The sequence below is a fragment of the Gastrolobium bilobum genome, unplaced genomic scaffold (assembly GCF_033153095.1).
Source record: "Gastrolobium bilobum isolate Gb01-03AN ecotype WA unplaced genomic scaffold, APGP_CSIRO_Gbil_v1 utg25398, whole genome shotgun sequence".
In the NCBI taxonomy this organism is placed as follows: Eukaryota; Viridiplantae; Streptophyta; class Magnoliopsida; order Fabales; family Fabaceae; genus Gastrolobium; species Gastrolobium bilobum.
In genome coordinates this window covers 359,831-385,727 of record NW_026897820.1, presented here as the reverse complement: position 1 = coordinate 385,727, position 25,897 = coordinate 359,831, and the positions used below count along the sequence as shown (strand labels likewise).

Below are 25,897 nucleotides of genomic sequence, written 5' to 3'. Positions count from 1 at the left end.
ACAATTTATATAAACCATCAGCCATAACACAATTTCCAATAATCTTAGAATCAAAAAACACATCCACTCTTTTATTAGCAAAATGGAAACAATATCCAACATTGTCCAAGGATGAAAGGGAAACTAAGTTCCTTCTAAAGTCTGGAACATAGAAAACACTATTTAAAACTAGTCTATAGCCAGAATCTAGTTGCAGAAAAATAGTGCCAACAAGCTGCACGTCTACGCCCACATCATTTCCAACTTTAAGCTTTGACTCCCTCAGACTTGGTTTCCTCAGGTTTGTTAGACCCTGCAAAGTAGATGTTACATGGACAGAAGCACCAGAATCCAACCACCAAGAGTTTAAAGGGACATCAATTATATTTGATTCAAAACATACCAATAAATCACCTTGGCCCTTTTGTTTCTTAGCTAACCAAGCCTTAAACTTGTAGCAATTGGTCCTCTTGTGACCCTTTACCTTGCAATGAAAACATTTTATAACCGCTCCTCCATATTTATCATCATTGCCCTTCCTTTTGAAATTCTGAGATTGCTTAGGAGCAAGAGAATTGTGCCTTTTAAACTTTCCTTTATTCTTGTTGAAGAATTTCGTTTTATCCTTGATGGATAAAAGAGCAAAAGCAGACTCATTCTTTTCTTTCTTTAACTTGTCTTCTTCAGCAACACATTTCCCAATGAGATCGTTAACACCCCAAGTTTCATTCTGCGCAGTATAAGCAGTCTTAATCTGACTAAAATCAGCAGGCAAAACATTCAGAACATGATGCACAATAAAATCATCCTGAAAAACGATATTATGGCCCTTCAACTTGGTTTGAATGTGGACCATCCTCAGAATAAATTCTCGTATCCCGATTGAAGCGTTATATTTCATATTAGTCATTTCATTCACCAGATACCCAGCCTCAGCTTTGTTTGAAATTTTAAATCTCTCACCAACAGCATCAAGAAAGGCTTTAGCAGTCAAATTTTCAGGCAAACCACTGAGCAGATGCTCAGCAATCGACCTCTTCATAGCAATAAAGCTCAAACGATTGGATTTCTCCCATCTTGCATAATGGGCTCTCTGACTGTCAATGCTCTCATCAGTGGGTCTACGCGGTTCATTTTGACGTAAGGCAAAGTCTAAATCAACAATTCCCAGCGCAAATTCAATGTCTTGTTTCCACTTCTTGTAATTCGATCCAGTCAGCATTTCGACAGTGGCATTATTATTGTTAAGAGCGAAGTTAACTGATTGACACATATAATGCAATAAATTAGTCATGAGCAATAACAAAAATAATTAAATATCATAGACTCCCCTTTGGGCAGAGTATATAATACATAATTATTTTTCATCACATGAAGATTTAACAATGGAGAGAATTATACATAATTGTCTAAAACTTATCCCCTTTGGACAAATAAATTTTATAAATTATATATCTCCTTAATTCCAAAAATCGTCATATGTAATTTTCAAAAAATTTACCCCCTTTGGGCAGATAAATAATTTTCAATTACATATTCCCATCAATAACATTTATCTTCATGTAATTTATTATTATATATTAAAAATCCCCTTTGGGCAGGTAATTAACATATAATAATTATTAAACAACAATAATAACTCATGAATCAAACATGCTCAAACAACACGAAACACTTTTCCAACATGTGTTTCTTGAAAAAAAAATATTGCATTTGTCAATCAAAAGAATTCACTCATTGTCAATCACAATTATTAAAATTGTGTATCAAAATAATATTTAAGTTATATCATTACGGGGTGTATTAAGCTATTCTGAAATGTATATAAAATTCGAATAACGGCAGCATGTACAGCGAAATAATAAAAAGCACAAACTGATAATGCATCCACAAGGATAAGACTTCAGATTTAATGGAAACAAGGATAAGACTTTTATTTTGAATAAATATTCAAAATTCAATGAGTTATTATACATGCTGTGCAACCAGGATAATTATCTAATATCTTATAAAACTCGATGAGTCATAAAACTGACAATGATTTTGAATAAATACTGGAGAATATTTACGTGTTGTTTTGCAAATATAGATTATCGCCAACGATATATATATATAGTTACGTGTTGTTTTGAATATATATATATATATATATATATATATATATATATATATATATATATATCCAACTTTATCCTAGAATATAATAACAATATATATCGAGTTGTTACTGGTTTATCGCAAACGGTAAAAAAAATTCTTTTGTTTATAATTGATAACAAGTAAAATATTTAAAGCTCCCTTTAAAATCGGAACCGAAAAACAAGTACACAGAAAATCATGCCCACGATATATCTCACTTGAATAGTTGTTATATGTTACTTGAATAATAAATCTTACGTGGGATATATCTTGATAAAACGGTAAAAAAAAATTACGTGGGACCTAATAAAGTTGTCAAGGTCGTTGTGGGGTGGGGTTTTAGAAATTCAGAAACCCATTCAACGAATCAGTCTTCTCTGCTAACAATGGCGAATTGTTGAACAAAAGTAAAAAAAAAAATTTCTAATGATCTTCCCGTTCACGATTCACCTTACAATTATTGAAAAAAAAATAATACAGACTAGTATTGTACTCAACACGTGAAACATTCAAAACATATAATACCGTACATTCAAAACATCTATGTACGCTAGCTAGAAATCATAAAAAAATGGAAAATAGAATTGCACAGAAAACAATGATAAAGAAAGATAACACTACACGTGAATTCTCAACCGAACAAATAAAGTTATATTGGATTCTATAATCATATACATGTGGCTCTGATACTAAATGCTAAATCTAAAATTATGAATCATGCAATGATTATAAAATACCAAATGTTAATAAATCAGAGTTGTAATTATGTGTACCTTGTTGGGCCATCACAAAGTCGGAGAAGAACGGTTGGAAATATGGGAACAAGATGCTAGAGTCTTCCTCTCTATTGCCTATTCAGAAATTGGCAGCCTTCAGCACATGGGAGCATGATGGCTAATGGAGCTTAGCTCCAATATAAATAGGCTAGAGGGGACCTAGCCAATAACCCAGAAAAGAGTCTGTGTCCACTGGGTCCACCCATCATGGAAAACCAGGGTCACACTAAAGCCTACACTGCTGCCCAACTAGGCCCAATAACAACAGATGCCAGAAGCCCAATTCAATGTGATCACAATGGGCTAGTTATAATAATAATATTGGAATATCCATTAACCTGATTAATTTTAAAAGACAAAACTTTTTAATTAATATTGTCCATAAAATAATATTTCTAACACCTCCATCTCCTCCGATCCGCAGTCAATTTAAAATCCTTCACTTCATAGAAGTTCGGAGAAAATGAAAAATATGCTTGAAATTAGTAAAGGGATATCTAGGGTTATATTCACCATCCAAGAAGAATTGATAATGACCTAATGTCATAATTTTTATTTATTTATTTCTCCATCAACTCATTAATTTTTTAACTAATCCTGTTTCCATTCCATCACATTTATATAGAAGGTGAGTTCCCGAAATTATATTCTTCATTCCCATAGCTTGAATTTTGAGACTTTTGATCAAAAAGAACAAACTCCTCATTACTTGAACTAATAACTATTGGTGGTGTTGCAAAAATCTTAAAATATAGTCTTTAAATTATTTATAAGATTATTGGAAGACCTCGAACAGCTTGCATACAAGTTCTTAGCACTTGTGGTTATCAATGTTATGAAAAAAAAAGAGAGCCTTTGAGCTATAAACAAATATACAAACGGTGGAATAGAGAACGAGCAATAGGAAAATGATGAATATTTCCATTTAAAATTTGAAAAATGGAAGTTATTTAATTAAAAGCACAATCTGGTGTTTATGGGAGCATTTAAGCAATGTAATCAATTAAAAGTATAATTTATAGATAAGATAGCAAAGACAATTCATCTTGATAATGCCGAAAATTATACTTCTCAATTTTTTAGTGATTATTGTATGGTTGTTTGGATAAGTATTAGGCACCATATTACTTGTGTTCATATGCCTCCTGCTGATAGCTAAATCATATCTTATCAGAACCAAAATATAAGTTTCTATTTAGAGAATGTTATTTTACAGGTTGAAGTACCTATTGATACGAAGCCAACAATTTACTATCAATCGTCCTTTATATTATTATATTTTGGCCAAAAACTAAATATTCTCTTTTAAGAATTTTCATGTATGGTATAATCATGATTACTTCATTATTTTTGGATATGAATGTCTCCAAAACATTAGGGAAAAGTAGGTAGGTAGAAAAGGAAAGTCCTTGAAATGCGCTTAAAATTTCTAAAGTTACTTTGTATAATTTTATCTAATGTTCATCAAAATATATATAAAAAAGTGTGTGTGGTCCATGTGAAGAGAAGAGAGAAAGAAAAAAAAAGGGTCTCACACACTTTTTTATATGTATTTTGGTAAACATTAAATAAAGTTTTTTTTTTTTTGGGAAATATTCCAATCGGTTCATAGCTTCGCGACTAGTCCGATTCAGGACGGGTCCAGAATTAAGGCTTTAAACTCCTCCCGAATGTGGTACAGGGAAGGTTAAATAAAGTTATCTAAAGTAACTTTAATAACTTTAAACTCATATTTCAAACCCTAAAATGCTTTTAATGAACCTAAAGATTGAATACAAAAAAAAAAAAAATGCAAAATTGTTGGGAAATAAATGAGTAAATATCATTTTTCGTCCCTGACAATTTTCACGAAACTCTTTTTGGTCCTCAACAATAAAAAGGTTCATTTTGGTATTTAATTTTACAAAAATAGTGTCACGTTTGTCTTTCTATTAGTTGGCATCCAACGACCTAACTAACGGAGCACACGTGGAACGTTAGTTTGCAGAGTCACTATTAAGTAATCCAGTGTGGAAGTAATACGACGACATTTTGAACATGCCTTATGTCTTCTTGGAGTTTTGGATAGCTGACCCTAGCATCGAAGGCCCTATTTGGTCCTTGACAAATTTATCGAGGCTTTATTTGGTCCTTAACACTAAAAAGACATAATTATCACACTGATCCATAGCGCCAGATAGGAAAAGTTGCCAGGTTTCTGTCTGATATGACCACAGGAAACGTTGCACAGCACCTGTTGGGGTGATCATGTATCTTGAAAGGTCATGGTTTCAAATCAAGCAGTTTGAGTTACAAATCCAATGGCCCTAATATTTGAAAGACTTGTGGTTGGTGGTTTACCAACTGATTTACAATTCCGAATAGGGCCATTGGATTGCTGCAATGGTGGTTTGCTTCAATATGCCTTGCAACTTCTGTGTTCATGTCCATTTTTTAGTGTTAAGGACCAAATAGGGCCTTCGGTGCTTCAGTCAGCTGTCCAAAACTCCAAGAAGACATAAGACATGTTCAAAATATCGTCGTATTACTTCCACGCTGAACTACTTAATAGTGACTCAGCAAACTAACATTTCACGTGTGCTCCGTTAGTTAGGCCGTTGGATGCCAACTAACAGAAGGACAAACGTGTCACTATTTTTGTAAAATTAAAGACCATAATGAGCCTTTTTTATTGTTGGGGACCAAAAGGGGCTTCGTGAAAATTGTCAGGGACGAAAAAGGGTATTTACTATTGATGCTCGTGAGATAGGGGAAACTAATTCTCCAATACGTAACTACTTTTTTATCTTTACGAGGAACAAAATATGTGATTACTTTATATGAATATGTCATAATTAATTGTTCAAGCAAGCAAGTCATAAATGTTTAAGCATAATCAAGTAACATGTGCCTTCTGAGGATGAAATTCCAACTTTTTATATGAATACAATATTGCTTGCATATTGTTGCGATTACGGCAAGTATACTGTTCGTTTCAAGGAATAAAGTAGTGAATAAGAATATCGTTCCCACGAGGATTAATGCACCAAGTACTATTATAACTATTCCCTTTAATTTGGAAAACTCGAATTGATTGTTGAGAATAATTTTTGAATTTAAATTAAAACTAAAATTAATTGCAGTAAATAACAAGAATATCAAGAACGCAAGAATTGAGAATTAAATTTAGAATATCAAAAACAAAAGCTGCAGTTAGAAATTATTTCACCTCTGATCCTCCTAGAGTAATTTAAATTAATTTCAATAATAATTTACCTCAGATATTTCAAACAATTCAACTTCTAAAAATAGTTGGTTAAATCATAATGTCTTAGTGACTTTAACCCTTTACTCTAATTAGAATCCTAATGTCTTAGTAATCCCTCTTAGAATAAGCATTGAACACGATGAATTATGAAGTCTACAATTCAAGCAAGCCTGTGTCTAGATCATACAAGAATGGGTATTTTACCCCAGTCAGGATTAAAATCCGAATATGTCTATTACAAGCCGTAACCCTCAAATCCCTATAGGAGTGATCAGTTCATACAAGGATATGAAAATTCATGCAAGGTAAAACACAAATACTGAAATAATTTATTAAAGAAACTAAATTAAACCATAACTAGGATTCACATTGGATCCATAATCCTAACTACATAAATAAACTAGGCAGACATGTTCATAAAGTCAGAATAATAAATAATGAAAGATAAAAAGAGTTCACGATAAAACTTGGTTGATGATCAATGATGAACTTCAATCTCCTTCTCTTCCTCTTTTGGAATCCCGCTCCAGATTTTCTCCTCCGCTGCTACCCTCTGCCTTCGTCTCCGAATTCGCCCTTCTTTCGTCTTCTGAATCGTATGTTTCTGAAGGCTTCGTCACGTTTATTTATAGGCTCAAAACTTGGCTTTTATTTTTGGACCCGCTCGCTGAGGAGCTCGTTGAAGCGAGCAGCTCAGCGAGCTCTTTTCTCCTTCTCGCCACTGTGCTCGCTATTGCGAGCTGAAGAGCGAGCTCCTCGCTGTTTTGCTCGCTATTACGAGATGAAGAGCGAGCTTCTCGCTTCACTTTCTCGCTGAGCGAGCTAAAAAGCGAGGACGACCGAATCTTGATTAAATCTTTATATTCTTGATTTTTGATTTATCTTCAACTGATGCCAACTTCTCCTTCTTATCACTTATCAGATTAGTAGTAGTTTGTTCTTCTAGTATAAAACAACCTGAAACAACAATAAAAATTAGAATCTTATCTACTTGTTGGCATTTTAATTTTCTTTAAGATTTTATTAATTAACACCATAATTGAAGGGAGGATGCTTTAAGGGTATGCATGGCAACTGTTTCGTTCTCTGGCACTGTTTCTGAAAAGAAACAATTCTTTTCTATTTTTGTGCCTTAGAACAATTTATGAGAAAAAAATGTGTTGGATAACATGTTCTATTTTTATTCCGAGAATGAGAATTGCGTTTGATAACACAAAACAAATAATATAATAAAAAATAATTCTTATTAAACATAAAAAAAATTTGGATCATCACTTTCCTTTCTATATGGTGGTGATGGCGACAGTGGTGACGACGTGGTGGTGGTGGTTGTGGCGGCATGGCGATAGTTGGGTGGTAATGGCATGGTGGTGGTGGTGACAACAGTAGTTACAACGGCGATGGTGGTAATGGTGGCGACAAAGGTAGTGGTGGTTATGGTGGTGGTAGTGACAGCAGTGATTGCGATGATGATGGTGGTGGTGGTAGAGGTGGCGTTGTAGTGGCGACAATGGTGGTGGTGATACTGGCAATGGTTGCGGGGGTGGTGGAAATGGTGGTGATGGTTGCGGTGATAATGCCAATAGCTGCGAAGGTGGTGGTGATGGTGGTGGTGGTGACGGCAATGGCTGCAACGATGATGGTGGTGGTGGTTGGTGGCGGCGTGGTGGCGGTGGCTGCAATGATGGTTGAGATGGTTTGTGGCGGTGGTGGTGACAATGATGATATTGGTGGTGGTTGTGGCGGCAGCGATGGCATGCTAGTAGTGATGGGTGGAGGCGGTAGTGATGGTGGCAGTGACATCGTGGTAGTGGTGGTGGTGGTGACGACAGTACTGGTGGTACGACGACAGCAGGGACGATGGTGGCGGTGATAATGTCGGGATGGTGGTGGTGGTGGTGGTGGAGAGTGATTAAGAGAGATAAATATTTCTCATTTTGTGCCCGGAATAAAAAAAATAGAAAATTTTTTTATTCTTTTTTCCGTTTCCAACACAAAAATTAAATCGGTTCATCACAGGAACAAAAAATAAACCGATTTATTAAACGAGTTTTCTATCCATTTATGTTCTCGGGAAAAAAAATTAAAAGAAAATTCGGGAAGGTTGTCATACACACTCTAAACGAGGCGGAACAAAACATGTTTTTCTGTAAAAATATTCCACGCATGATCTCAAATGAAATAAGAAATTGATGTATAACAGATTCGGGAAATAGTTATATTGCCTACCCATTTAATCTTTTTATCCTTACTACCTTTTTATTATCGTTGATTAAAATTAAATCAACGATTGAAAGAAAGAGAAATAATTAGTTGAAAAAAATAAAAAAAATAAAAAGTAAAATAAAAAAATTATTTCATTTGAGATCGTTGATTTGAATTTAATCAAGTAATAAAAAGATAGCAAAGATAGAAAAATTAAATAGGCAGGTAATATAACCATTTCCATAGATCCATCCAAGAAAATTTTTTACATAGACATTATCTACTTCGTCATTTGAGAAGTTAGTGTAGCAAATTGAGTAAATTGATTAAGTGATCTTAAGTGCTGCTACCAAGAACGGGACAAGTATTATACTCTTTCTACTTTATCAATGTTTCCTTAATGAGGTTTTGATAAGGCAGCTCCAACTATGGGTGTAAATGAGTCAATGAGCTTGTCAAGAATCTAAGGTTTGGCTTGCTTTAAGTTTGGCTTGGTCTGACTTATTTAATAAATAGAACAGGTTCAAGTTTTAAAAAAGTTTGTTTAGCAAACAAACCGAAACCTAATTTAATGAGGCTTGGCTTGAAACCCGTGAGCTGACCCGATATATTATTGTAATAAATAATATATTTTTATGTCACTAAATCATTAATCCTATTTTTTTACTATTGTCTTTAACTCCACAAGCAACTCACCAACTTAGGTACTCTTTCTCTATTCTTCTTTGAAGATTATAATATAATAAGCTTTTGAGTTTGGATAGGTTATTCTATTAGCAGTGAAGCCGTAAATTTTAAAGATTAGTCTATATTACATATTTTTCTTAAAATATTCTTCCCTCACATTCTCTATTTCATGAGTTAGATCAATGTTTAAGAAGAAATTGCGGAATTCATTTTTCGATCTTAAAATATATGTGGACTGAGTAGGTTCTATGAGTTTTTTTCTCTAACGAAGGAATACAGAATTTGTTGCATTTATAGTCTCAACATTTGAACGTATGTGAGTTTGAAAAAAAAATATTTTATAATTATAAATGAACCAAGTCAAGTCAAGCCTTTAATTTTTTATAAACAAGCGAAGGCAAACCTTTAATTTAACTCGTACCAAGCTAATGAGTCAAGTCAAGCTCAAAATTTTGTTCATAGACTTGACTCGTTTAAGTTAAAGCTTAGCTTGCCTCAGCGCATTTACACCCCTAACTCCCACAAAGATGATAGTGTAATCCTTGGCCCCTAAAAGAGCCAACTTTAGCTCGGCCCATGTTAGCCCGTAGGTTGGTAAGTAATTGTTTTAGGATTTGTTTATTTTTTAAATAAATTATTTTGAATTTTGAATTGTATCCATAGAAGCTATATGGGCTAAAGAGGTTTATTATTACTACTATTATTATTAAGTAAGAGAGCTAGTTTAAAAAAAATTAAAATAAATATTTGATAAGCTAGAAAGTTACAACCTAATTAAATAGACTAGCCTGTTTGGATCCTTTCTTTTTTAAGTTAAAAATTATTTTTAAATTAAAACTAAAAAAAGAGCTTAAAAAAAGATAAAAGATATTTGGTGATTACATAAAAAATTTAGCTTAAAAGTACATATTTCAAGAAAAGTCTCTCTCTCTCTATATATATATATATATATATATATGGCTCTTTATTTTAAAAAAAGCACACAATTCAATAAAAGTTGATAAGAACTTAAAAAAAACTCCTCCTAGAAGCTTTTGGCTTTTGGATTTTATTCTTCATTATAAAAAAGAGCATTTTTTATATATAAAAAAAATTTCATTATAATTTTTTTTTCTAAAACCTATTTGACCTAACTTCTGTTTATAAAAAAAAAAGAAGCTACAAATAAAAGGATCCAAACAGACACTAAATGATTAATTTTTTTATTTTTTTTTTATAACAAAATGGTTAATTTTAAACCCACATATGTTACGAGTCGAACAAATTGTCATGCACAAAATCCGTTTACATAAATGGAGTGCAAAACTTAGCAAAAATCCCACAAATAATACATACTTTTTTTTAGTGCAAAAAGAGTTTAGGTAAAGTTAGACGGCGACGAAGTTAAGGCAAACCCTCAACTTTTTAGATAATTTTTGGAAAAAAGTACAGATCACATCATTAACCAAGTCCTCGTATCAACAAATAGGGTTTTCCAATCACGCTTTTATGGGATTACACACATTTGTTTAGATACACAAAACAATATACCAAGAGGGCTGTGAACTTAGCTCATGACATTATAATTTTTCGTTAATTTGCTTTAACTTTAAAGGATAGAAATTTCCTCTCACTCCAAACTTTATATATATATATATATATATATATATATATATATATATATATATATATATTAGATACCTTCACTATATCTAGCCTTAATTACTTAGAATTTTCTTTTTCTTTTTTTATACAAGTAGAAATTAAACATATAACTTAATACAACATATCCAAACTCTTCACCACTAGAGTAGTGTTTTTTTTTTTATTATTGGTCTTGATCACTTGAGAGTTGAATCACTTATTTTGTAAGTCTGAGAGGCTTCTTTAAAACTTCCATTCGCAATTAGAAGACTTGAGAGTGCCCTGCATGTGCATTTAATTTCACAACATGCGAATTTTCCTTCACAACTATGCAAGAATATCTTTAATTCCACATACTAGGACAGCCATAGCCCATAGCCCATATCCTTCTTCTTTTTTGGTAACATAGCCCATATCCCTTTTCCTTATACTATCATGTAGACAATCACTAAAAAAACATCTTACATCCTTTTGCTTTATCCTTGTGCTACAAGAATACTACACTTAGCAGCAAAGGGTGCATCTACGGATCCCACCCATAATACCCCATCTCTTTCCTCAACTTCACTAATAGACCTCCCTCTAGTACCACTACTGTCTTCAACAATTTCCAACACATCACCTTGTTCACTTAGCCTAATAGCCAATCCAGTACTTCCTTTCAGTTTAGCCAAATATGAATAAGCTTTTGTGATGTCCAAAGGAAGCCTAACCACAGTTTTTCCAATCCAGGGATATGATAGAATCCATTGGATAAGTTTTTCTCTTCTTGAGTAAATTCCCACCCAAAATCCCCCTCTTGGACTCCGTTTGATGTTGTCTGGGAAACCTGGTAGATCTGCAAAGACTTCCAAGGTTCCAGCTTTAGGCGTTTCTAGCCAATATCTTAGTACTCTGCAATTGGTGGTCTCTACAATTAGAATATAGTCACCATCTTTGCTTAGTGCTACCCCATTTGCAAATGAAAGATTGTTTAGAAGAACGCTAACTTGTTCCTTTTGTGGTACATATTTCATTAGCTTCCCTGTTTTATCTCTGCTTAGGATGAGAGATACGTAATTCCTGCATTTGCATGCTACAGATATAATCAAATCTTAAAAGGGGAATTAATTACATCAATCTTAATGTTCATGTAACTGTAAAGACCAAAAGAATGAAAAATCAGATAAAGATAGAGGCATCAATTGTTTTAGGTCCCTTTTTATTGGAGGTCCTTATTTGAAAAAATCACTACCCAATTATGGTAGGTCTATTGGACTTCATATATTTTTATATATGTGGAAGAATAATTTTATTTCTTATGACTTAAGAAACTTTAAACATATTTTAATTCATAAAAATGGCTCTTGATATAATGGGTTCATGCATTTTGTTGGCTTTAATCCTAAAAGCTCTTAATGAGAGGTTGTATTAAAAGTTATAGTATAAAATTATTTACGCATGGGTCATAAGACATCAACTGTAATTTAATTTTAGAGAATGATGTATGGTGAGGGATACTTGGGGCTCAAGTAGGGACTGAAGATTATGAGAGAAGCTAAGAATAAGTGAGTGTTGTGAGTTACCTCCTCTCATATTTTGAACTGCTGCTGGTGAAGTACACTGCTCCAGTTCTTTGATCAATGTCAACACTGTTACTGAACACCAAGGGTTCACCTTCTACCTTTGATACTACGTTTCTAGCAGTGCCACCATTGGGGCCAACAACAACTAGGCCCTTGTAAGCATCAGCAACGTAGAGGTCACCAGATGGTATGCTGAAACACAATCCAAGTGGACGCCCACAAATGTGTTCTGTCTTGGGATGTTCAACATATGGTCCTCCACACTCATCATCTCTGCCACAACAACCCCGTCAACATTGTACCATATTGAGATGGAAAAAGTATATGTTATTTTAAAAGATATAAAATTGTGTTATTTGAAGTGAAAAAAAAAGATAAATTATGAGAAAGTGTCGATAAAAAAAACGTGGATCTTATTTTTTTATAAAAATTAAATGACACAAATTATATTATTTAAAAAGATAAATATTTCTCTATGCGGTTGGTAGCGTGTAAAGATATATTTGGCAAAAATGCTTAGGTGTATGTGGAATTGTGGATGGCATAGGCATGGGCTAAAAACAAATAGAACCATATTAACCAAAACAATCACATCAACTTTCCACCATAATGAGATATTCGGTTGGTGAAGTACGTCTAGATTTGGCAAAAATGCTTAGTATGGCCCTAAAGACAAACAGTTACAGTACCATATTAGCCCAAGAATAAATGCACTAACACGAAAATTCATTTGTATGGTGTTTTTATCAAAAAAAAAAAAAAAAAAAAAAAAAAATTCTTATTGACCCGATATGACATACGATATGATATGAAATTTTTGTAAATTATATTTTCTCAAACACAAATGTGATATGAAATCTTTTATGAATTAACCCGAACACAAATTTTCATATTATGTAACAGATCGATTAGTGAGTCATAACATATTTTAACAACTTTGTATATGATGCACAAACAAACAACCATGCCATTTTTTCTTCTAAACCTTAAAGTTATCTAATTGCTTGCAACCCTTCACTTTTCTCAATTTCCACCTTCTCCCATTGCCCACACGTCAGTCAAATTAGCCAACAATTTCACATCACTCTTTAATCAGTTCTTACTATTAAAAAGAGGGGGGAATTAGTTGCACTAAAACTCATACGTACATAAATGGATCACCAGCAAATAAGAAAGGGGAAATGATTTTTGTATTTATTATAGAAATCATTTTCTCTGCCACACATAAAAAAGAGGGAGAGAGAAATTAATAAAGAAAGAGAAAAAAATAAATATAATGGACCTCACCATTGTTGTATTATCAGTGATAGAAAATAATTTCTGCAATAGATATAGAAATCACATGTGTTTTAAAAAATTTACAACTTATACTTCATTATAAAATGAGACATTTTAGCTGTCGAAAATTTGTTTAGGCATGGAATAATGGAAAAAAATATTTGTCATTTTAAACGTAATAAAATTATGTCATTTTTAATGAAATTACATTATTTTGACATATTTTTACATTCTCTCTCCTCCATTCTCCCCTTTTATATCATTTAACATCACAAACACTTCTCTCTAAAATAATTATACAGGATCATGATGCCTAAATTAACAAGTAACCATTCTCAATGTTCCTGTTTGGATCCTCTCTTTTTTAAGCTAGAAGCTACTTATAAGCATAAGTTAGGCCAAATGAAAATCTCTTTTCTTTATAATAAAGAAAAAAGATGAAAACTAAAAGCTCTTGTGAGGAGCTTTTTTTTAAGCTCTTATCTGTTTTTCTTGAATTGTGTGCTTTTTTTAAAAATGAAGAGTGATAAAGATAGAGAGAGATAATTTTCTTGAAATATGTGTTTTTAAGTAATTTTTAAGCTAAAATTTTTATGTAATTTCCAAACAGCTTTTAGCTTCTTCTTTTTAGCTTTTTTTTTTGTTTTAACTTATAAGTAGTTTCTAGTTTAAAAATAAGAGGATCCAAACATGTTCTATATCTAGTCTTTATGAGAATATTATATTTGAAAATGAGTGTTTGGAAGCACGGATTAAAAATTATTTAATATTATTTATTAAATGTTTTAATTATTTAAAAATGAATATTAAATATTTTTAAAAATTATAATATAAAAACACTTAATTTAAAAAAAATCTTTACTTTCATTATTTTAACAAGTACCATTAATAGATTTTTTGTCCACAAACAAACACTTATACAGAGACTCAGGAAGTAATTTTTCATAAATTATCCATCATCATGGTGTACTAAACTGAGCCTAAGGTTTAATATAACACATTTCTTAGAAGAATTAAGAATGAAGCAATGATATGAATACAACAACATATATGCTTTATTTTCTTTAATTAATCCGTTTCATTTTATGAAGATGGAAAAGAGTTTGTAAGAGGCATGTTTTATATATTCATTTTTTTTAGTACAATTATATATTCATTTTATATAAAGAAAAACATGTGCATGTATATACAAAAACATTATAGAGAGAGTGAGGTAGAACCCGCGTGAAGAAGTGACAGCAAAGTTCAGCCAACGATTCTGAAGGCGGTTCCATTTGATGATTCTTCCATCGGAGACGCCGGTGTAAGGGCCTTCGCCGGCGGGATCGAAGGCGAAGCTCTCTGGTCCAACGGCGCCGTTCTCAATTGGAACAGCCTCGTAATGCCAAACCTTTGCAACGCCGAAGGATGTTTCAGCAGAATCCTCGGATGGCCCAACGCCGTCGCTGTTGTACGCAAACCAAGCAGTCACAATAACCGCCGCGACGGCCGCCGTGTAGTGCAGCACTGACCTCATCCTTGAAGAGAGGGTGAGAGAAAAACGAAGAGTGAAGAGAATTTCTGTACTTATGCACCTAAGTGTTTTGTTTTGTTCTTTGCCTACTATACTAATATTTATTCTTGTGCAGTCAAACCTTTTCGATAATTTCAAGGACAAATAATTAATATATGAGTAAATACTTTTTTTTGCTCCTCATCAAATTTTACGATGCACGCTTCAGTCTCTAGCAAATAAAAAAGCCCATCGTAGTTCCTAAGAAATTCAAAATAGACCTATTTTAGTCATTTTAGGGACTAATATGGGTCTTTTTTAAATTTGTGAGGGACCACGATTTCAACTAGACGGGTCCATTTTGAATTTTTTAGAGACCACGATGGGCCTTTTTATTTGCTAGGGACTAAAACATGCATCGTGAAATTTGATAAGGACCAAAAAAGGTATTTACTCTTAGTATATCATTTAATGGTTGAATTAATTCGATGTATAATTGATGGATTTGGATATTCTCGGGTGGAAAAGTGATTATCTGATCATGTTATTTGATCACAAATCATTCATTCATTGGTGATAAAATAAAGGGGAGAGAGGAAATTATATAATTGTTAAATGAGTGATTGTGATCAAATAACAAGACCATTTTATCATCCGAGAGGATCTGAATCTTATAATTGATGTTTATAATCAATGGATAAATTCTTGAATTTAGTTTGTAGTTAAACTGATTAATAATGTTGGAGTGCAGTTGATGCTGTTATAGCATTAATGTTTGATGAGAGTTATATATAACTAACACTAATTAATACTTCGCCTACAATTGGAACGAAGGATTGAAGGGTATGTATAGCGTATTTCCAAATATTGATATTGTAGAACTAGAAACATTTAACTGTTCAATTATTCAATATTAAAAATGTTATTATGTTTATTTTTTAAAAAGAAATTGTTATCAAATTAGTCTCTAAAGTCTCAACTACTAAATGTTTTCTTTCTTTTAAAAAACGGTTACAAAGTTAGACCTTTAAAAATTTAAATAATTATGAATTTATTTTTATATTACCTCTAAATATAAATATCGTGACGTTTTAGAGCTTTGAGAGATTAATTTAGTGAATTTTTTTTTTTGGATACGACACTAACCTTTTTCATAACTAATTTAGTGATAAAAATATTTAAATGAGTAATGTAATGGGATTATTTTTAAATTAATTACTTAGTTGGGTTAACAATCATATCCTAGATTTTTGCCAGTTATCTAATAAGTGCTTAAAGCATGAACCACAAAAATTGAGAAATACAATTACAATGACTAGGCACATCACTCTCTACTCTCCAGACGTAATTCGATGGATCACTGTTGAATATAATTCATTTTTTATACTTCCAGTACTCATATGTTTTGATTTTGTTTTTAAATCATGCAGAAATGGACACTGATACGTCAGAAGAGGCTTTGAATAAAGTATTTAATAGAAATTAGGATAAATATATTTTAAAGTATGGGATACATTTTAACATGAAAAAAAAATGGGTTTGGTGTTTGTCATTTTAAATAACATAAGTTATGTTATTTTAAAAGAGAGATAGGCACAAAAAATGAAAATTATGGAAGAGAGAAAATTGGCGGTTTTTTTAATTTAATTTTTAAATAAAAAAATTTATTTTGTGTTTATCTTTCTCTTAAGATGACATAACTTTATGTCATTAAAAATGACAAACACTTTTCGCAAAAAATTAATGGTTTAAAATATTGTCTATAGAACATTTTCAAAATATTATTCTCAAAATTAATACAAATATTTATTATTTTAATGAGATAAAAATTAAATTTTTTTCAAAAGATCGAATTTTAAACTATCATTTAAGGGTGTACGTTTTAAAAAAAGTGTTTTGATATTGTCTTATTTTCTAGAAATTTTTTAATAAATAAATTTTATATTACAAATAAATTTAAAAAAAAAAAACCCACTTCATGTTTTATTTTTTACCCTAATATATGAAATTTTTTAGTTAAAAAAGTGTCCATTTCTCATTGTATCACAAAGACATACTAGAAAAGGAAGCAGAGCGTCATTTCAAAAAAAATTTCCCTCAAAGTTGAAGAAAGAAGAAAGAAAAGTCGCATTTTGCTTTTTCAAGAAAGTAGGCCCTACTTGATCTTTGACCTAAGGAACGGAAAAGGAAAAATAAAGAGGATTGCTTCACAAAAAAATGTTAAACCCTTGCCGCAAATTTACAAACATATTTTATCTAAATGAGTTACTCTCACCAGGAAAAAAAAAAGTTGCACTTAAGGAAAGTGTTACCCCTGTGCTTCTCATTTCCTCATACTCTTACTTTCTAATTTTCTTTTTTTAAACTACAATCTGGGGATTATGATGAGTTATGTTATAGTGATCACAAATATTTCCTTTATCATGAACGTTTATACAAAAATTTATTATGTTAATTAAAAAGTGATACAATTAATTTCAAAATACTATTGGGCAAAACAGATTTGTTAGCTGAGCCATCGACTACTGTATATTTCGGGATTAAATGTCTTTTTTATTATTGCTATTTAATCTAACATAAAAAAATTCATTTAATGCAGTTAAATTCAATGTTTATTTGGTGGGTTAAATATTTAAGAGTGAAAGCATCATTACGCTAAAATAATACATTCTTCTTACTTAAAATAGGGTATAAGCATCATTTGTCAGAAATTATCTACAAACGAATAATTTTTCAATCCCTTTTTTGTATTTTGTGTAAATTTATAATAAAATTTAGAATTTTGTGTAATATGTTAACTAGATAAGGTATTTGTAATCAATGAAATGTTTAGGGAAAAGTAGAATGAATTACTCAAATTTCTATCGTTTTTGGGGCAAACCTCAGAACCCGTTTTGGTGATCCCAATTCCCAGCCATGTTTGTGGGCTCTCTCAAGCCTTAACTTTCTTTCTCCTTCAACCACCACCTGACCCCACCCAAAGCCTATAACACTGCCATGCTTCATATATTCCGCATGGAATTGCTCATAAGATCTTAATACAAAACCATATTCTGTTTCAAGTGTTGTTCCTAACCGTAGTCTCAATGAGAAGGGTATATTGATGCTTAGACGAAGGATGAAACTCAAAAATGGAGATTATTGAATTCAATGAAAAAAAAATGTCAATGTACAAGATATATATTATATATGTACTCTAAACTAATTAATTTCCTAGTCAAATGTTGTTTTGTTCCTCTTTTAATTCAATAATGTGCACCTTTTTAGTAGGGGTAAACAAACAATTCTGAAGAACTGTTTTGTGCACAACTTCCATGTAAAAACTAGCCTCATCAATAACTCAAAAGTAATTGATAATACTACACAATCTGCATAAACAACTACATCTTATCTTTATTTTAAAAGTTAATTCAAATGGCATCTTATCTATGATGCACTCTCATAAATCATAGATGCCAATAAATGGCATCAACACTGATGCAATCCAAAGCTTCCCATCTTTCTCTTCCACTTCGCTGATGAACTTTAAGATCTTCCCTTCACAATCTTCCAAGACTTCTAAAATCTCTCCTTTATCACTAAGCTTTATAGCAGTAGCATGAGGCTTCCCCCCAGCAAATGATGAGTGTAATTGTTTGAAGTTAAATGCAAGCTTTAGCAATGCCTTCCCAGCCCATGAATTGGAAGAAACCCACTTCGAAAAAGGACTACCTTTTGCATGCAAAGCTACCCAGAAGTGCCCTTCAGAATTTCTTCTTACATTGTCTGGAAAACCTGGCAGCACAGCAAAAGTATCAACTTGACCAGCATTAGGTCCATGAAGCCAAAGCCTCAGGATCCTGCAAGTAGTGGTTTCAGCTACCACAACAAATGAGCCATCTTTGCTTAAAGCAACACCATTGGGAAAAGCAAGGCCGCGTAATAAAACTGTCACTTCTTTTGTTGACTTATCATATTTCATTAACCGGCCGGTCTTGTCTCCACTAAGAAGTATAAGCATAAATTGCCTGCAAACAAAAGTGGCCAACATTTAGACTCTAAATTCTCTGCAAATAGAAGTTTTCTACTTTTCTATTAGTACTTATATTATCATGCTGGATATTAGAACAGCAAACATTATCTACAAAGGTTTGAGAGAAAAACACAAATTTTCTGATTGTTATTTTCTTCAACCTTCAATCATACAATTTTGATTTGATTTGACTTGAACAAGTGATTCATACTCTGTAAGAAAATTTCCCTCCCTACTACAAGGTTTCACATTCCAAAACCAGGATCCTAGGAGGGCAATATTTGAACTAATGTGCAAGAATTGAGAGGGCGAGCCTGGAGCAATGATAGAGCTGCTTCTTATAATTGAGAGGTCGCGGGTTTGAATAAATGGAACAAGTTTTTTTGCAAAAATACAAGGGTAAAAGTAGGATTGTGTACAAAGATTTTTCTCACCTACCCTAGTAAGTCGGGGTTTCATGAAGAGTGGTAATTAATGTGCAAGTATTATTTTTCAAATTTCATTGAAAAACACTGAAGTGACAATGTAACACCATAAGGACTATTAGTTATCAAAATGCAGAAAAACTTAAAAGGAAGGTATGCGTTTGTGCTGAACTTACCTTCTCTGGAAGATTGTGCTTGAATCGGTGAAGTAAATCACATCTTCATCTTCACTGATGTCCATGTCATTGGTGAAGTGCAAAGGCTCACCTTCAGCTTCTGTTACCAACTGGGTGGCCAAACCCCCTGTAGGTCCAACTGATTTTAGGCCTAGGTAGGCATCAGCAATGTAAAGATCTCCACTTTTCTTATCAAATCTTAGTCCCAATGGCCTCCCGCAAACATGCTCCAACTCTGGTGCAAATGGACGTACACATTCCGTCCTTGAAAATCATGCAACTAAACTCATTAAATTCATAAGAAAAAGTAAAGTTATCCTAAAACCTACAAGTCATTAGATCCAATGTCATGACATTTAAACAAAGTTATTGTTAAAGAGGTATAAAATAATTAATTTAACTTCAACCCAAAACCTAAAGGCGTTGAGTGAGGCTAAATTAATTATTTTATATCTCTCTAACAGATATCAGAACATGCTTATGCTGCACACCTCCTCTGACTAAAAATTCCCATTTAAACAAAAATTTAAAGGGAAAAAAAAAAGTAAAATTGTTTATTATCATTTCAACAGAAGCCTAACGGGCACAATCATTGGCGCACAATTTGCAAGCATATACAGGCAGGGAATTAGGTATGCAAGCTTGCTTGCTCAAACAATGCTGTGGCCACTTGGAACTAAAGACAAAAAATGCATACGCTTACTTTTTTGTATTTTTGTTTTTTACTTTCCTTACTGTCTTGTAGAATAAGACCTTATCCTATTCTCTATGAAATAATGCTGCCTAAAGAAGAAACCTACTCTCGATGCCTCTTCTGGTTCAAATTAGTTGGAAAAATCATGTTGTTGCTACAACACGGTGTGCTTCTTACTTCATAAACTCCATATTCTTAGTTAAATAGTCCATAACAATTAACACTGTGAATGCCCTATCTTCAAGGGAATTATCACAAAACATTGGTCATGACTCATGAGTCATGACTCTTGTTTCTAGCATGACAAAAATGTGGCAGCTATCATATATCTCTACAGTGTCTTACAACATACGTACGTGGCAATCTAATCTTCTAATGTGTTCTAAAACCCACTTTTGATGCATTAATTAAAGGACGTCACCAAATTCCACACTCTATTGCCACAAACAAACAAACAAAATTAACACTCCCCCTTAAACCAGCAATCTTTACACCCACTCTTATCCTTACATATATTTGTAAAGAAGCTATTTTTCAAATTGGAAAACGTAACCTTTCACTTTATTCTACTGTCAAAACAGAAAAATCGAAATTTTCATCCTCAAAAATCAATAAATATCCTAAAAGCTACTGACCCAATTAAAGTCTCACTAATCCAATAATATAGAGCCCAAAAAATGATGATAAAAAAGTGAAAACACCAAAGGGGTAGTAAGAGTAGAAGTAGTAGTAGTAGTAGTAGCTATGCGTTTACCTATTGGAACTGGTAACAGCAAATTCAGTCCAACCTCGTTCCTCCCCTTCCCACTTCAGAATCCGACCATCGGCGACGCCGGTGTACGGACCTTCACCGTCACGGTCGAAAACAAGACTCTCCGGTCCAACGGCTCCGGTGACATTGAGTATCCGAGCAGAGGGAAGGATGTCCTTGGATCCAGGAACAGGAGGTGGCGCAAACAGGCTTTGTGGGTTGAACAAGGAGAAGGAGATGGCGAAGAGTGCAAGCACAGTTGCAACAACAATGACCCTCGAGTTCATAGCTAGCTACTGGCTACAGTGGAAAATGTGGAAGTAGAAGTCAATGAATAAATGAGAGAGTTTCTGTTCTGTTCTGTTCTGTTCTGTTGTGTTGTGTTCTGATTATTGTCGTTCACTTTGAAACAAGTGTCCAATGACCAATCACGTCATTTCCTTCGTTTGCTTTTTTTTTTCCTCGTGTCCACTAATCTGACGACGTTTGGTTCTTGCTGTCATCGCCATGCATTGTACCTGGAAAGTCCAGCCTTAAATTAATTAGGTTATCTTTTAGGAAATGCATTAAGGCCCATGATAAAGCCCATTGGACATGAAAAGCCCTTGTTGGCTATCATGGCTTGGGCCCAAATATGGTTTACACACAGCAGGCTTGTTTTCGCTATATATGTTTGGTTGTGTAGTGGAAGAAATGATGAGTGAAGATTTATGGGACACTGGAGAAACTGTTCTTGTATGATTGTGAGAGGAACATGGATCGTGATTGATAGTATTTGTATATTCTTTGGTCTCTTTATTGTTTTCTATCAAAATGGGTTGGTTTCAATGATTTGGTCCTTCGATCAAATAGGTTGTTAGTTATATACATCGGCTTTACATTTCTCATTTAACATGAGGTATGAGGTTAGAAAAATTCCTACACATACATAATTTAAATGGGTCCTACCATAAACAAAAAATAAAAAATAAAAAAAATATTACACGCAAAATGATCTCCCACTAATATGAGAAAATAATTCTTATGTTAAAGGAGAAATAATTTTCCGTATATATATATATATATATATATATATATATATATATATATATATATATATATATTTATTTATTTATTTATTTATGTTAACCAAGATATCCTCACAAATATTCTTGAGCTACTAATTCCTCTTACATTTTCAAGATTAAAAAAGTAAAAACGTGTAAGCTAAATGGGGGAACACATAAAACTTATCATAGTTAACTTATAATTTTGGGGTTAAGATGACGAGCATATAAAGTTTTGTTTTTAGTTTTTTACTGTATTACCTTTCGTGAAATGCTGGAACCATTTACTGGTGAAAGGGAAGTAATAATTGAATAAATGGATGCACAATAGATCAAAAAGTTATATTAATACCATTGATATTAAGCCCCTGATCTGTAGCTCAAGTGGGTGTTCAAACTTCAAAGGTTGAGGTCCCTGAATAATTATGCCCATAAAGGGTTGGGAAAATATTTTCTCATATTATAAGAGAATTATTTTCTCCTAACTTTTTGATTTTGTGTAATTTTTTTTATTTTTTTAATAGATGTCGGTCTCATATAAAATATGTTTATAGCATGAGAAAAATTTCTCCTATTGCATAATAAAAGTTCAGATGCCATCTTTTCAATTAACTCAATAGCTCTATTTGGAGTAATTTCTTCGATACTACCTCCAGATGCGGCATTAAGGAGTATTCTATATGTTGACGTAACCCCTTTGTAAAAGATTCGGACCTTCTCGCCATTCGATAAAATATATTGTGGACATCTCCTGATTAGTTCTTTAAATCTCCCTCATCCCACACACAGGGATTCGCCTTCGAGTTGCTTGAAGTTGTCAATCTGTTCTTTCAACTCAGAGAATCTGGATAGTGGGAAAAACTTCTTTTGGAATTTCTCAACCAATTCTTCCCACGTGGAAATGCTATTAGCATATTGCAATTCCAGCCAATTAAGTGCTCTCCCTTTTAAAGAAAAAGGAAAAAGCATCAATCGAATTTCTTCAAGAGGAACCCTATTAGCTTTAATGAGACTACACAATTGTAAGAATTTAGTGATGTGGCGGTTTGGGTCTTCGATCGGGTCTCCTTCGAATAGATTACTTTGAATTAAAATCAGGAAGGAAGCTTTTATTTCGAAATTATTTGCTGGGATTTTAGGTCTTCTAATACTCGCAGTCGAATGCGAGAAATTAGGGTTTAGAAAATGATTCATTAATTCCTCTGGTGCGTTCTGGTTATCCTCGGTCATGATTAGTTCTTTTGCAGAATTGGAGCTCGATGCGTCTTATGTCTTCTTCGCGGTCAAACGCTTCCTATTGGTTCTTTCTAGTCGTCCTAACTCTGATTCGTACTGTAGGTCACTGGGGTTAACAGTGCCTCGCAGATGCATAAACCAGAAAACTAAGGCTCAGTGGACCCAACTGACGGAAACCTCTAACTAACAGAAAATTTAAAATTTAAAATTAAAGTAAACAATTTAAACTAAGATAAAATAAAATAACAAAACTAAATAAACTAAATAAAAATATTAAACTATCAAAGAAAAATAAATGACAATAAAATAAAATGATCCACTCTATAATTTGATAAATAAAATTATTGTTGATTAAATCAGTCCCCGGCAACGGCGCCAAAAACTTGTTGCGAACTCGGCAAGTGCACCAGTCGTACAAGTAATAAAGTGATAAGAAAAGTTGTCGATTCCACAAGGACTAATTGATAACCAAGCAATAATTTATCTATTTAACTAAAGTTGGGTCAATCATAAAATGGTTTCTTGAGAATATTGTAATTAAATTAAAAACTGAATTTATAAAATTATTTTTGGTTTTTAATATTTTAGAAAATAAATTCAGAATTAATAAATCTAGAAATTGGTTTTAAGTTTTAATAAAGAGGTGTAGCTAGGATTCAACTTTCCCAATGGTTTCTTAATGAGTTTTGTCTATTCTTACGATTACATTCATGATCAAATTATTAACCGTTCTTTCTATAATTGATTAAATCTTAATCCCTTGGTAATCCAATCCTTTATTCTAAACCAAAGCCTAATCCCTTAGTACTTTTTCATAAAATAAGCATTAACGCAAGAACCTATGATTATAGAATTTATAAGTCTATACCTAGATCATACAAATTCTAGTAATCAACTAATTGTTATTTTAAAATGGAAAGCGTGTGTGAATGAAACATATCTGAGTGTATAACTTTTGACATCTAAATATGATTTACTGACAAAACCCATGAATTGATGCCTTGACGGCATGGAATAGTAACCTTTAAGCAAAATTTGATTTTACCCATGAGTTTTAACCTGATATGGAATGAGTAAAACTTTTGGACACACTTTTATAATATTTAATCAAATCTAGCAAGTCCTCTTTCACCCATATTATCACCAAACCAACCCTCTTCTTCTTCAAGTTGAAATATAAAATAACATAACAATTGAAGGTGCAACAATCTTGAAACCAGAAGAAGGTTTTAATGTTATAAAAGCTGGTGGTTTTATCCAAATCCATCAATTGAAGTTTGAACTTGGCTAAAGCAATTGGTAAAGGAAATTTCTTTTTGTTATAAATTCTCAATGTAAAGCAAAGTGTCAGATTTTATCATTATATTGAAATTTTAATAGTTGTTGTCTCAAGTTTTTATTTTTCCTTAACCAGTTCCATTGTTCCAAGTATTTGTAATATTTTGTGCATTATATACCTGTAAACAAGTTCATATTTATGGAATGTTCTTTTTTTTGTGCTTGACTGCTTGTGTTATTTGTATTCTTATAAAGTTATACATTTATACTTCTTCAGTTCTTTCCTTCGTAGGGTTCTTTAATTTCTTTTCTCAAATATAAATTTATTATTTATATATATTCTTTCCAACAGATTGAGCTTTGCAATCAATCATGATGAGGAGTTTCTTGTAATAGCTTGTGATGGAATATGGTAAGGTTACTTAATTGGTTGCTTAAACTTCCTCTTGAAACTCCATTGCGATTATCAAATTCATCTACATGGCAAATATTCCTTTTTTATATTGTAATTCTCAATTTAATTAATTAATTTTTTTTTGGTAAAATTCAATTTAATTAATGTACTATAACATAACCTCTAATAGTATGCTAACTGATAAGTTGATAACCTGTAAAGTTTAATTCTCAATATGCTTTCATGTGTGCTTATTTTTCCTTCATCTCAGGCACTAGATGCAAAGGTTATTACTTTTAAGAAAAAGAGAAAAAAGAATTACCGAAGAAGGAAGAACCAAAGGACATAAATAGGTGTGTTGAAACTTGAAAAGCAATTATTTAATAAGGCGTGTTTTCGTAGAAAATTATTTAACTGCCTATGAACATAGAAAATTATTTTAATGTTTCTAATTTTATCCATTAACTGCCATGAACATATAAATTAATTGCATATAATTTTTAGTGGTTTAATATTAATAATATTTTTAAAATCATACTGGTCATGAAATAATTCATGCTCTTTGTAGGTTAGAGTATTATGGAGAAAAGTACTACTATTGATTCTTATTTTAAGAGAAAGAATAGTGAGTCTTTTCCCTCGTCTATTCCTAATGTTGAATTGTCAAATACTGAGACTCTTTCTTCAAAGTCTCCTAGAATTGAAAATAAAGAGGCAGCTAAAGAAGTTGATCTTGCTTCATTGGAAAGAAATCATGCACTACGTCCTCCAATATGGAAATATCCTATAAATCAACAAGATGAAATTCGTCGTGCTTATCTTAAACTTGGTCCATTTCAGTGCAAGCTTTAAAATTATCCATTTCAGTGCAAGCTTCAAAATTATCCTTTCAAA

General features: G+C 32.4%; 2 protein-coding genes across 2 annotated transcripts; both read right to left on the bottom strand.

Moving 5' to 3' along the window:
* Positions 1-10,718: 10,718 nt before the first annotated feature.
* Positions 10,719-15,060, bottom strand: LOC133310638 (protein STRICTOSIDINE SYNTHASE-LIKE 2-like). Its single transcript, XM_061511601.1, has 3 exons — positions 14,720-15,060; positions 12,222-12,494; positions 10,719-11,718 (listed from the first exon to the last, which is right to left on the bottom strand). Exons 1-3 carry the CDS (start codon positions 15,013-15,015, stop codon positions 11,133-11,135), a joined length of 1,155 nt encoding a protein of 384 aa, XP_061367585.1. The 5' UTR covers positions 15,016-15,060; the 3' UTR covers positions 10,719-11,132.
* Positions 15,061-18,306: 3,246 nt separating this feature from the next.
* On the bottom strand, positions 18,307-21,424 carry LOC133310626 (protein STRICTOSIDINE SYNTHASE-LIKE 10-like). Its single transcript, XM_061511587.1, has 3 exons — positions 21,053-21,424; positions 19,605-19,868; positions 18,307-18,998 (listed from the first exon to the last, which is right to left on the bottom strand). Exons 1-3 carry the CDS (start codon positions 21,334-21,336, stop codon positions 18,431-18,433), a joined length of 1,116 nt encoding a protein of 371 aa, XP_061367571.1. The 5' UTR covers positions 21,337-21,424; the 3' UTR covers positions 18,307-18,430.
* Between the last annotated feature and the right edge of the window lie 4,473 nt (positions 21,425-25,897).

Bases quoted from the DNA above. Each gene is read 5' to 3' on its own strand.
- LOC133310638 (XM_061511601.1), bottom strand. From the start codon at position 15,015: ATGAGGTCAGTGCTGCACTACACGGCGGCCGTCGCGGCGGTTATTGTG. The intron at 12,495-14,719 runs GTTCTACCTCAC...TTGTTGTGGCAG, and splicing joins GCTGTCACTTCTTCACGCGG to AGATGATGAGTGTGGAGGAC. The intron at 11,719-12,221 runs GTAACTCACAAC...ATGCAAATGCAG, and splicing joins AGTTCAAAATATGAGAGGAG to GAATTACGTATCTCTCATCC.
- LOC133310626 (XM_061511587.1), bottom strand. From the start codon at position 21,336: ATGAACTCGAGGGTCATTGTTGTTGCAACTGTGCTTGCACTCTTCGCC. The intron at 19,869-21,052 runs GTAAACGCATAG...ATGATTTTCAAG, and splicing joins GCTGTTACCAGTTCCAATAG to GACGGAATGTGTACGTCCAT. The intron at 18,999-19,604 runs GTAAGTTCAGCA...TTTTGTTTGCAG, and splicing joins AGCACAATCTTCCAGAGAAG to GCAATTTATGCTTATACTTC.